Source organism: Achroia grisella, unplaced genomic scaffold (assembly GCF_030625045.1).
Source record: "Achroia grisella isolate CSIRO2021 unplaced genomic scaffold, CSIRO_AGI_Agris_v1 utg478, whole genome shotgun sequence".
Taxonomy (NCBI): domain Eukaryota; kingdom Metazoa; phylum Arthropoda; class Insecta; order Lepidoptera; family Pyralidae; genus Achroia; species Achroia grisella.
In genome coordinates this window covers 1,367,329-1,380,798 of record NW_026712882.1, presented here as the reverse complement: position 1 = coordinate 1,380,798, position 13,470 = coordinate 1,367,329, and the positions used below count along the sequence as shown (strand labels likewise).

Here is a 13,470-nt window from a genome sequence, read left to right as displayed (position 1 = left end):
ATAGCTGAACAGCTTCCCAACGGTATCGAACGTGTGAACTAGAAATTTCACTAAGCAGTTCATACTTACAGGGTTATTTAAAAAATACACAGATCCAAGATACGCAATTATATTAAATCTGTTGAATCTAAAGTAACTTTAAGAATAAACGTGAAACATATCTCCAACAAAGCAAGTAACAATTTAAAGTTAATAATTTTTTGGTTCGATATAAAATTTTGATAAGTTCTCCACAGGATAGAAAAGAACACATATCTATGAGCATGGTATTTTTTAAATAATAACTCTGACTAAACAACACACCTCACTATTATTTAGGTACGTGACACTATTATACAATAACTATTTTATCAATATTAGACGGGTCCAGTAAAACTGTTTCATTTACCGATTCGAAACAATAATACAACAAATTTCATATCTTCCACGATTTGTCAACACGGAGTAAATCTGTAACGCGCTGTCAACCATTTGTATACTTTATTGATAATTCAAAAAACATTTTAGAGGTATAAACCAGTCTACTAGTTTACGAAGCAGTCTGTAACTATTAAGACGTTTACTGAAGACCTAGGATTATTGTTAACAGCAGCTTTATGGCTCACTTTGGCACTGCAAAATATGTTTTGAGCAAATCAAACCCGCGGTTATTGCTACAATTTACATCACCCTCGGCACCTTCCAGAAGCAGAGTAAGCCCTAAAAGCTGATTTTTATCGAAATATAACAAACTTCCAACAATATATAGGCTCCACTCTAAATTTTAATATACGGCCATTAAATTAGAACAATGGAAATTGGTCTTCATGGCCGTATTACAAGGGAAATTATAAATTTTAACGTACTCTAGTACGTTGTGAAGCAACTTACATCCAAGTTACCAATGAATAAGTGTCACGTTGAGTAGACCCATGGATTTCCTGATAAGGAACAAAGCGCTAACCATACTATGTGGATCCTGGCGCTCAGTACGCGCGATAGCGAGCTGTCATCGCACGAAGCTTTTTCAGTTTCGTCAATAATTTAGTCTGCTGCTTCTTGAGGGAGTCTCTTTGTATCTCTTCATCCCGGAGTCTACGACAAAGTGAGGCGGCCTCGCGCAGTATTACCACTTTAGGTGCTCGCTCTTTATCTCTCGTTGCCGGTATCTGTTTTTTGAGTTCATCAAAGAGATTTTTGAGGCCGATTCGTCGTAGACGTTCCATATCGTTGTGTATCGAACGACGTTCGATCTCTGGTGTTTCGCCCTCTGAGTCAGTGTCTGTGTTGGAGCGGCGTCCGCGGCGACCGGGCCCTCTGCGCCGGCGTGGACCTGATGATGATGCTATACTGGCTGGTGGTATCAAACGTTTCCTTGCGACCGGTCGTGGAGATCGAGGCGTGATTGCGCTCGCCACCGTTTTTTGGAACATTTGCCGTTCCTGGGCGGATGGCGCGCGTGGCAATGAATCGGTGCGCATATGCGCAGCACCCGCCAAAGGCTGCTGCGTTAATCCGACCACGTCTATTTCCTCGTCTGAAACAATAGAGAGAGCATTTAGCACAATGTCCCACCGGTAATTAAAGTGAAAACATAAAATACCAGAGATTATCGAAGCTTTTACTAGCCCGCATTTACAGTTTCATTCCTCGCGCATACTTTCATTCATAACGCTCATTACGTTTGCATCACCATAAAAGGCGGGCGCCGATTGTCATGCCGCATCCTATCCTAATGTACAACTACGAAACTAGATCTAGTCGGGGGGCGAAGGCGAGATGCGACTGCAGTAGTCAGGTGCGCGGGATGGGGTAGGCGGTGTGCCGAAGGGGGGAGGGCGACGACCCCATCGTACTACCGCAGCGTCTGCCGCCATCGATCCAGACGCCTGACGTCACGGCGCGGTATTCGCGCCAAAACGAGAGCGCGTGCGCGACTCGGTGCCGCAGCGCAGCGTCCGCACTCAATGGCGGCCGGATTATCAACCGGTGGACACGCTTTCCGGCCTTCGCTGCAGCCATTTATTAAAGCAACGATTCGAAATTAACTGTCACGCGACTACCGCAGCTAGAGCTAGAAGTACATTCACACTGAAGTCGACGTAGCGGTCGTACATTTACGGCCGTATTAATCTCTTAACATAGCAGCACTATCGCTCAGTTCTGTTGCTAATTGAATTAAGCTGAAAAGAATGTGAGAGACGTACGGAGTTGCATGGCGTCAAACGTGACTGCCTCAACACGGGCGTCTATCATATTATGATCTCCCTGCTTTTTCTAGAACCGAGGCTACAGAAGCTCGGGGTTCCCAAATGTACAGGTTTATAGTAGGTAATCGGGCGACATTAGCAGAAATAACAATTTCATGTAATACAATCGCAGTGCGGATACGTGCTGGATTCCATTCGGTTTTACGACACAGCGTTCCAAATGCTGAGGGCCAGTGAACATTCTATGAATGAGTTAGGCGAAGCATCGAGTTCGCGATCGGATTGCAACTATTCCAGTGCGGATGTGGACGGCGGCCGCGCGCCATTTACGCCGTAGTGCATGTTTCGCGGAATCGGTTACACTATCCGGTTACACTAACAAATAATTATGTCAGCGGTTCATTGTAATTAAAGGTTATCGCCACGTTATACACTGTCTTACGTAGCCAGAATTCGCGAGAACTTCCTAAAACATCTCGGCGGTGTGCATCCGAAATAGAAACATGTAATGTGTAACTAGCGAGGTAGCGAGTCAGGGACGCGGCCGATAATATAAATTTCGTAACTACCTACGCAGTTGAAAGTGAAAAAAAAGTATCCATTAGATAGGTACAATCTATCTAAGCGACGATAAATTTATACACCAACGCGATCTTGTACCCGATTTCCGCATAGTTACGCGGTCGCTTATCGTGGTTACGCGTCGATCTAATTCTAGGTTCGACGCTTGTCATCGAACACGCCTCTTGCGTCTAAATGTATCTGTAGGGCTGTCGATAATATATTATTTAATACTCAATAAAAAAAATATATCCCGTGATATATAAATGTAAAATCGATCCTAGTTGGCACAACCCTAGAGAACGAATGTGTGTTGGAGTCGATTTCCAAGCTACGATTTTCTCCCCGGCGCCAACGCGATTAACTGACAGTCACCAGAGTATTTGTTTCAGCTCTGGGTGTAAGCGATACGGTATTGTCGCGGTGCGCCGCCGGTCTCCGGTCTAGTGCATATCTATTATATCGCCATAGCTCTAGATGCGATTCTTAGATCCGCTGTTCCAATTTTAAACCATACCACAGATAATCCGCTTTTTATTGACGATGCCGGCGTCTTTGCTCAGAAAAATCGGCTCTCACCGGCCAGTATCTTAACAGCGTTTTCCGTCACGGATCGATAATATTTTACGTTAATAACTTGAGAATATTGGATGAACCTTTTACTCCTAAGTGATATCTTCTACATAGAAGGAAATAATTTGCATCTCAAATAAATTTAATACGACAGGAATACTAATCACTATAGCTGAATCCTTATCGGCAAAATTCATAAACGTTCATTAAGGATGACATTATTCTTTATTAGTTTCATACAACGTTACATAAGAAACCTATACAGCCAAGTGCCTCAATTTTCCCGCTTCACCGAAATAATAAAACGGCAGGTGTCAAAAAAATATAAATAAGAGTTTGATTTGAAAATGGAACGGCTACAATGGTGTCGTCAAGTGTGACCTGGTAGAAGGCGGCACGGCTGGCTGGCCACGGCTTCGAGGCCAAGTTCACTGGCATTTGAGCGCGATAATTAAAAATTATCGTGACGCGCACGCGGCGCACGCCATTGCATACAGGGTGATCAACTTTGGATCAACAACACAAAAAAGCTTATTATCTTGGTACATTGCATTAACGAGGCATTAACCAATTCAAAATGAGGATCATGGTGTTTAGTTCCTTTAGTAAAACCACATCTATATACATATACTACATTTATTCGCGCGATTTCATATAATTATTATATGAAAATGTCCACAAATATTAAAAAAACTTTTTATAATAAAGCGAATAATTACATTTATATACTTTACTACAAGTCCCTGTTTAAAAAAGAATTAAATCGTATTATATAAAATATATATATTTAATTTGTTACATATATGTTGTGAAATAATTAATGAAACTATAAATCAAGTTTGTTTTGGAACTTTAACTCTTGGCATAAATATAATCAAAACTTTTGTTGAAACTAATTCAACATCAACCCGTACATACTTATGAATATAGGCGATACTAATTAGCTAGAATGCAGGCCGCGCCAGTTCTATAAAGTGCTTAATAATTTTTAGAGTAAACTTTCTCATTATCCCACGGAACCACACGGAAATCGCTCAGCCTTTACATATTTTAATTATTCTTTTTTATAATTTCTTTGATAAGACGTTCCGTTTCGCGGAATTCCGGGAACGAATCCTGCTTGCTAGAGCCCTACAATTTTAATATTATCTGCTTATGAAATTATTACGAAAATCATTATTAAAAATTCAAAATTAGAATACATATAGAACGTAAGTAAGTAGTACACAATGAATGGAATTCCAAATACAAAAAACATTTTTTTTAATACGTAAATTACGAATTTAGAAGTTTGTCTATAGATTTGGATTTTTATGAATTAGTTACGAAAGTAAAATCGAATCATGGATATTACTGAATCGGCACACTATCGACCGTTATTTCTGTGTTGTTACGCAACACCGGTCATCTGGTTTTAGGGAAGCACTCGAGGTTCGCGCACTTCTAAAATAGATATAAATAAGGCGGGGTGTGATGTGATGACTGTCGATCGTACCAAAAACGACCTTGGTCGAGTACGCGCGGAAGTTCACGGCCGCTCACATGCTATAATGGAAACGTGACGCAATATTTTTTTTAATAGCCATTAATAAATAGGAGCTCGGACATTATTCGAGATATACAGCATACAGCCGAGTATAAGGTAAAGGTACTTCTCTCGCTTTTTCTTACGTCAGTGTCAGCTCTAAATATTTAAGGTTTGAGGTAAATGGATTTATCTTTCATTTTTCTGTGATAACATATCTTATAGAATTCAGACGGGGTAGTCAGTATATCTCCTACAAAAGTCCAGCAACAGTTGACTGAAACTCACGCTCTTTTTGATCTGTAAGTCCGGCTAGTAAACCACTCAACCACGACACTGTCCGCTCGTATTAAATTAACAATAAAGTTGAATTAATAATATTATTTATATCATTTTAGGTACTTTATCTCTTAAAAATGTGGCATAACTGGAGTGCTTGATGAAATAATTTAATCCGGAACAATATATTAATATATGTTAATTATTGCGTCATTAGACTTCATTATGCTAGTTTTAGGGCCGACACGCCCATAAACCCGATATACGAAATCCGGTACATCATTATTTTTTTTTAATTTATGCATAACGCAATGGAAACTGCCAATGTTAACGCGGACAGCCATATGTTATCATTCAATTAAATTGGGTACTCCTGAATCCGACCCGAATGATTGGAGAGATCAAGGAATAATGTCGGTTATCTTGTTGCGATGCTGACAAATTATTATTCGCAACTTGGCGTTACTACTGATAAGACTGTGCAAATTTATATTAGGGTATCACGTTGTAGGTATTTAATGTTATCTTTGAATTGATATTTGACGAAATATGCGAAGACTAAGACACTTATTGATGGGCATGCGAATGATTCAACCATGTTAATTGTTGAATGTTTATCTAATATTTTAGAACGATAATGAAACGCTAATTTGTTGCATAAATAAATTTCCTATACATCCTTATTTTTTAAAATTTGAAATTGGAACGCATTAGAGTTGTAAATTAAAAAGAAATTTTGAATAGCATTCGAATTTCAATCGTTTAAAAAACGAATCGATTAGCGTTTTCCATAGATTAAGCCGTTGCCAATTGCTAGATTGTTTAAATATCTAATGCATATTTCTACTGCGATAACACCAAGGCCATATCCAATACTCTCAATTATTTTATATCTTCTCACAATATCAAATGTGACGTACAGATAAAAATACGATAGAGATATTAGTAGGGACTATCAAATAAATGTGTTACTAGGTTATGTGATCTGCTAGCGTAAATGACGTCATTACACATTTTATAGTGATGTGACTCAATAAACATATTACAATTACTTGTAATTAAATTAACTTATCTCCGTATATTAAATAGCTTATTTTTCAGATAGAAGATAAGGGATCGACGACGATTATACTAGTAACTAAATTACATTCTGAAAAAGAGAAGACTTATGTCAGTCGTCTTATGACTGCATTCAGAATGTGCTAAATCGCAAATAAAACAAGTAACCCCACATCGCGTTCATTGTATAATAATCGTAAATTGCATTCGATATTTAATCTAATAATTATTCGATACGCACCGTGAAAAAATGGGGTTTAATACCTACACGTACGTGTTGCAATAAAATTATGTGGTTCCATATAAAATTATGGGCTGTTCAATTTATAATGCCTCTCTCAACTGAGACCTGAATTAAACCTGCCGAGGTGGGCTTGTCATAAATACCAACTTTAACTAAAGTGATTTTAAGAGACGCTTAAATGTAGGCTAGGCCGGCTAATTCAACAGCCACTTTATTTGGGTCACCACAGCCAGTATCAAGTACTCGTATCAAGCAATACCGCGCAAATTGCTTTTACTACGCTAAGTCGATGTATTGCGATTTTTGTTGCTCTCGATTACAGATGATAAAATGTATCCAACGATATATTTGCTATGCCAACTTATTTTACGCTTAAATAGGCGGCTTAAGGGTCAGTAGTGTCTTCTAAAGTAATAGCAATACAATTAGTAGACAATGTAGTAGTAGAGACGTGACCTAGGTGGATTAACGGTTTTACTTTTGTTGGTTGCTATAGTTTGTATTTTCGCACGATACAAATATTTGTATTCTTGTTTGTATTGGTCTGGGTGTTTTCAATATGTATTATGTATAAATATATATATTTCGATCAGTTTTTTTAGTACCAGAAGCATAAGTTCGGCTTAGGTGGACTAGATGGCGCTGTTTGAATGGTTATTATTATTATTTTTTAGTAGATGTACTTATTCTCCACGCAGTTTCTTCTAGAAACCACCATGGTTAATTTCTATTAAACATCACTGTATAAGTGACCTTACTAGGATCATTCGCTGCTGCCCCGCTAGCGTATACCATTAATGCAAGCAGGAACACTATTTCATCATCCAGAAAAAGAAATTGTCATATCAAAAGTATTTCTTTCACAAATAACTCTATTTACTTTGTATTACCAATTACCAAACATTACATTGATTGTTGGTTATTAATATTAAAAGCCCCATAAGTCACGTCAATCAATGCCGCGAAAAAACTTGGTCAGAAATTGGATCGTAATTCCCAATAGCGGTTGGAACTTTATTAACGCTAGCGTAAGGATTAAAATGGCTAATCTTGAATGGCATACTTACATTTACAGCCTTGGCTTACTGGACGGGTTTAGGACAACCGGCTAACCGGATCTAAGCGCCCTATAATGAGTTAATAGGAATCTAAATTCCGAACCATTGCCCTACTTCCAGATGTGGTTTTAAAAAAGCCATATATCACGGCCCAGCTACCTGTCTAACGATATATAGATAATGTGCGTACCAAATTCGCCTAGCAACGTTATCATGTACTAAATTTGATAATTACCTACCTAACCGGTTTCAACTCACAGCTTTAAACTTAACATCGATATTCAATACGTCGTATGAAAAATTTATTTTAAAATATTTTATTGCTGTATCTACACTAATGTTAGGTACGAATAGAATGCGAATTTTGTGTGTTTGTATGTGTAATTTAAAGTCCGAAACTAGTGTACCGATCTGAAAATTCGCTATTTCAAATGTACTTTAGGTATATTGTTTAAAATAGGCATTCCATAATTTTTCTTATAAAGTGCACTAATAAGAGTTTTTTTAGTAATCGTTTATTAAGTGTTAAGTGTGAATTAGATAGCGATACTAAATAATTGAGACTGCTAATAATTATAATTAATTAACTAACTAGTCATGAATTAGTAATGATTACTCTAATTATACTACCATAGATAATATAATATTGTAAATTCAATTAAAATATAGTTATTATGGTGTCTATTTATTAAATTACTTTTAATAACTATAAATGACATAGTCATGAATCATGATGGGAAATTCGCAGCTCATAGTGATGTGACATGATTTATCCGAAACCGGTATGTAATGTAACCAATGATTTTACAGAGTAATATAGAATTCCGTAGTAAATGTAGGCGATAAAAAGACAATACAAATAAGATATTGTAAATATCCTGCTAATGTTGTGCGAAAACTGACAAGTTTGTCTGTTTACGCGGTACACTCGATAATGATAAAGGCGCGCAAACATTGGCGCAAGCGCAATAAATTTTTGGCGGGTTCGACGTATTCTAGTGATGTGCATTATACTCGACTCATCTACACGTACTAGACTAGTTAAAAATCGATTTCGATTAAATATTATTGAAACAGGTCGCCTGTGACATTTATCTACGTCGATAAAATTAAAAATTCATTAAGTTTTGAATCGACTAGTTCTCAATCACGATTATTGAGAGGCTGTCTATCATATTGTCATCCGGTCGGGCTAGACATGGGAGCACCGTGTACCAAACCGGTCTGGCAAGCCAAGTGAGCTCTACTTCAATGAGATTCCATTTCAATCCGCTGTATTACACGAATAACGGACTATACAAGTCGAGATTGGCTCGGCAACAGTAAACTTATTCCATTGTTTTTTTATTTAAGCAGACCAGTACAATGATAAACGATATAAATTTATTTTACGACGTATTTAGTTTAGTTGTACAGAATGCGCAACAAGTGGAACTGTAAATAAACTACAATCGTACGAACACATGCCCATCACGACCTTACCCACTGTTATCGACGATAACTAAATTGCTGTTATAAATAATTACGTAACTTTGTACTTGCATTGTAGTACCATGCTATCCTTTTAAAGGTCGACCGTACATATTTCAATACACCATCGTACTACATTAGGCTATGCTAAAAATGAATCTACTTATGAATAGAATTTGATGATTAATATTCTATAGTACAGTTTATTAGGCTTGTTGTCCGCCATTTTTATTACCCCAAGCTATACAGCAAACATAGGAGCGCTGTCTGTACATATATGTCATCGGCGGGAAACTGAACTCGCGGGTAAAGGATCCACCAAGGTCGAGAGTTCGGGACGTCCCGGTCGACGTACTAGCGACCTTAGTTCTGACCTGAACCCAGCTTAGAATCTAACATGCAAGTGTGGGACATTAATCCCGTTTCAATTAGATACTTGTCAATACGGTAGGATGATCCGGCAAGTGCAAAGGTTGCGCAATCTGACATTAAGGAAGGTTGAGGCGTTCAAGGTCGCGATAGACGAAGGTTCCGGAAGAGCAGAGTCGCGGGTGCGTCTAGACGCAGTGGGGGACGCGGTTAGCGGTCGATACGCGCAGTTTCCCGCGCTCGCGAACAGCGCCTGCGTCCTCGCGGCATTCCCGGTCAACCTAACTTGGCGCCTATTTGAAGAAATTAATAATAGGTACCTATCTTACATTTTTCTTCACATAGCCGCCCACAAACTAATATTTAAGTACTACCATAACGTAACAACAAATCTAAACGCATTACTAATAGTAATAATAATTTACTAAAAATTATTAATTAATTTAAGATTGGCTTTATACTCATCTAATAAAGACTACAGAATATGACGTATAGCGACATAGAATCGGTGTATTTACTTAGTTAAAAGAAAATGCAAGTGCAACATCGGTAGAAAATTGTTCGCGAAGGCATATGAAACTGAAATAGAAATAAAATAGGAGAACTGACGGAAACCGTGGATGCGCTTTTCGCAAAACCAGTCAATGAATTTTTTTATGTTCGGAAAGAAGGTAAGCTTTGGAGTTTGGTCTACTAATTTGAAAATCAAATGTAACTTACGTACCGTACGTATATTTCTACCTCATATTTATTACCCGCCAAGCGTACATGTTTAAAGAAATAGTTGTAATAAATGAACGTAACAAATAACTGAAATAAGTATTTCTTAAACAGATAAGTTTACTACAATTAAAATGTCTATATAATCACATAATTAAAACGTTACCCAATATTTAAACATATTTTACAGAGCCAATAATATTATTTTTAAATAAAAATCTGAAATAACTGTAGTAAAGTTATCTATTTTAGAAGACATGTAAGAGATTAGTAGAAAAATAAAAATTAAAGGTACATACCTGATTCACACGAGTCAGATGGTGTCTGGACTCCCAAGTTGTCGAAGTTTTGTCTTGCCGCTGTATACGAATGATCGGCTGCAACAACTACAGCAGAGTCTCTCAACAATCTGAGCGCTGTACCCGCTACGTCTACTGCATGCCGGAACTGTGGTGGCTCATCGCCGTCTAAAGATGGTGGAGTCTCAGGCCTGGGGGGCGATGCCTCCCGTCGTCGCAGTAAGCTTTGCCCAGGTGCGGCAATTGTTTGATCAGTTGGCACAAATGTATTGCCAGGATGACCAGAATCAATGCACGAGCCAGCCCACATGCAATCATGGTGTACAATATTTTCTTTGTGTGTGTCTTCTGATGATTCTGTTATTCTCCAGTCTGGTTCATTGTCTGATTGCATTTCAGGATAATTGACAGGTCGTTCTAAATCCATTTCTGCTTCGTATTGTATCTGAGTCCAAAACTCGGAAGTTTGTGCGTACTCCATAGTCATCTCGTCCATTGTTTCCCATGTGTCGAATTGAAGAATCGGAGCGTCCATTGGCACCGCCATTTTATATGTACATATAACTAAAGACTAACTAGTTTTAAAGCTAATACGAACTTGTCGATATCACAGGACCCTATTATCACAGGGACGATGCGCGCGGTGGATTCTACGCACACCGTCTGAAACAACAGAAATAAAAAGTTGTAATGATTTCATAAACTTCACAAAGTTCAAATAAGTCTAATTTCTATTTATTTAAAATTAAATAATTTTATGTAACTCAATTCAGAGTAGCTAATCACCTAAGTATATTTGCTTCTGTTTGAATATATAAAACTTATTGAAGTCACTTGTTCTTAAAATTCACTATATTCAAACACTATCTTAAAATGTACTAAGTCACTTTCTAGCAGTAGATTATTAAAATAAAACGAAGATTTTAAACTTTTCCAATACAAGGGGTGTTGACCCCTTGTATTTACAAACAAACGACAACTGTACACTACTGAGTGTGAAGTAGGAAGTGTCTACCTCGAAGCTCAAAACTAGACTGAAGTCTGGATGGGAAGTCGAACAGTTTTAAAGAGTGCGTTGGCCTTGGGCCCTATCCTACTTTTGTCTAATAACAATTAGTCATTGTCCTGTCAGCCACCCCCGCAACTTTTTTCTCGATTTAGTTTACCTGAACATGAATTGGGTACATCCCTATTTCGGCGAATTTTTTGTTCGCACTGGGTCCAGGTATGATTTCCGCAAAAACTGTTTTTGTTTACGAGCGCAGAATGGCGCGAAATGACTGTTTACTAATAAAGCAATGGTACGAGCCATTTTCCCGCTATTTAGACGGTTCAGAGGAATCAATGTAATTTTTTAAATGTATTTTTTTATTATTCGGATATTCAAAACCACAGTCCATTTTTATGAGTCAATTATGAAGTCGATAGTCGACTAAATTATAATTACATATATGTATATATATACACATAAATACATGCAAATTTTAAATAATCAAGAAATATAAAACACTTTTTTATACATTTAATTATGTAAAATTAATTTTTACGAATATCATAGAATTTAAATAAAATTAGCCAGTCAATAAATAAACGAAACTAAATTTAAATAGTTTCCGAATCTACTCATATTTTATATTTGTAAGTAAGTATGAACTATTTTACCTGGCGTCTATTTAGGTCTAATGAATTAGCAAAACTGTTTTTGTTCAAACATCGCAAGAAAATGTAGGTAGGTAGTAATACCTAGAAACCAACAGTTTTTTTTATATTATTTTATATCTAAATAGTTTAGGTAATTTATACACATTTTCAAATCATATTTTTATGGCTACAACATTGGAGCTTTTATATATATTTTTTTATATTTTTAAAAATCGTATCACATTATTTATTTCATAAGAAATTTACTTTACAAAAAATAAATGGATTAGATAGAACGTACAAAATTATATCGAATCATTTATTTTTACACAATTAATTACAATTGGGCACAACTTGATTACAATAATTAAAAATATTTTATGATTTATTTAGATGGTAAAAATTGTTACCAACCCAGTTTCAACAACAGATAGTCATAATTAGAAGAATTCTGTATGAGTAATGATTAATTCACAAATTTATTTTTATATAAAAAAAATATTGTGCAAGAGACGGCAATTCGTATTTTAAATAGATACAAACATCAGAACATCACTATTCGTGGGTGCTAAGTACAATATGTATATATCTATACACACCTACATAGTTCGTAAGTTCATATCTTTATTTAAGAAGTACCCACTCGTGATATTTCGCGCGTTTTATTATTTAAGTAATTATTCATTTCGTGTTAGCGAACTGATTGATTTGGTGATAAGGTGAGGAATTTGGGTGCTGCCAATTCATAGAAATGTACACTGGGCCCAAGTACGGTATAAACCGGCAACGCCCCGCCATAGTAACTACAAAATACCTAGATGTGTATCTAAGTACCCGCACATTATTACCGCCTACTTCGCGCCCTACACAGTTACATCGTCTTATGAATTAAATAATATTACTTACCAAAAAGTTTGTGCAAAATCCGGCCGCAGCCGGCGAATTACACAATTTTACACAAGATTCTTCAGAATCTCCGATAAAGTTTTTTCCGTACACACTGCGTAACACTCACTAAGAATATGCGATCGGTTATACAGTGTAAATTATTAAATACGCTTCTTCCGAGACCTCCGATTGAGTTTGTCAAACACTGAAACATTATTCGGGAGCCGGCCGGTTCGAAGTTTTGCCGCGCGTGCGTTTCGTGTGACGCCGTAGACACGACTGAACTGACGCGACTGTCTGTACTCCGAGTACTTCTGTAGCGGTCGCCGGCTCGCGGTCGCGACCAGCCATCAGGGATCGGGCCCCCCCCCGCGCCCGCGTCTGCCGCGCCCGGCTAATTCTATGTTCACGTCATTCACCAAAACTCTGAAAATACAACTTGTACGCCGTGTAACTTACGATTATCCTACCGTAATTGCTAATACTTATATGTATACTGTGTCTTTTTTAAGCAAATTGTTGTTTTAGCGGTGAAAAATTCGATTTTGGCCGGGCGGCGGCGGCGTCTCGGGGACGCGGGCGCGCGGGGTCTTTC

At 37.4% G+C, this 13,470-nt stretch overlaps 1 protein-coding gene across 1 annotated transcript; it reads right to left on the bottom strand.

Moving 5' to 3' along the window:
* Positions 1-855: 855 nt before the first annotated feature.
* On the bottom strand, positions 856-13,169 carry LOC131845670 (myc proto-oncogene protein). Its single transcript, XM_059194759.1, has 3 exons — positions 12,894-13,169; positions 10,347-11,009; positions 856-1,516 (listed from the first exon to the last, which is right to left on the bottom strand). Exons 2-3 carry the CDS (start codon positions 10,891-10,893, stop codon positions 966-968), a joined length of 1,098 nt encoding a protein of 365 aa, XP_059050742.1. The 5' UTR covers positions 10,894-11,009; positions 12,894-13,169; the 3' UTR covers positions 856-965.
* Positions 13,170-13,470: the final 301 nt, after the last annotated feature.

Bases quoted from the DNA above. Each gene is read 5' to 3' on its own strand.
- LOC131845670 (XM_059194759.1), bottom strand. From the start codon at position 10,893: ATGGCGGTGCCAATGGACGCTCCGATTCTTCAATTCGACACATGGGAA. The intron at 1,517-10,346 runs GTATGTACCTTT...CTATTGTTTCAG, and splicing joins ATCTGACTCGTGTGAATCAG to ACGAGGAAATAGACGTGGTC.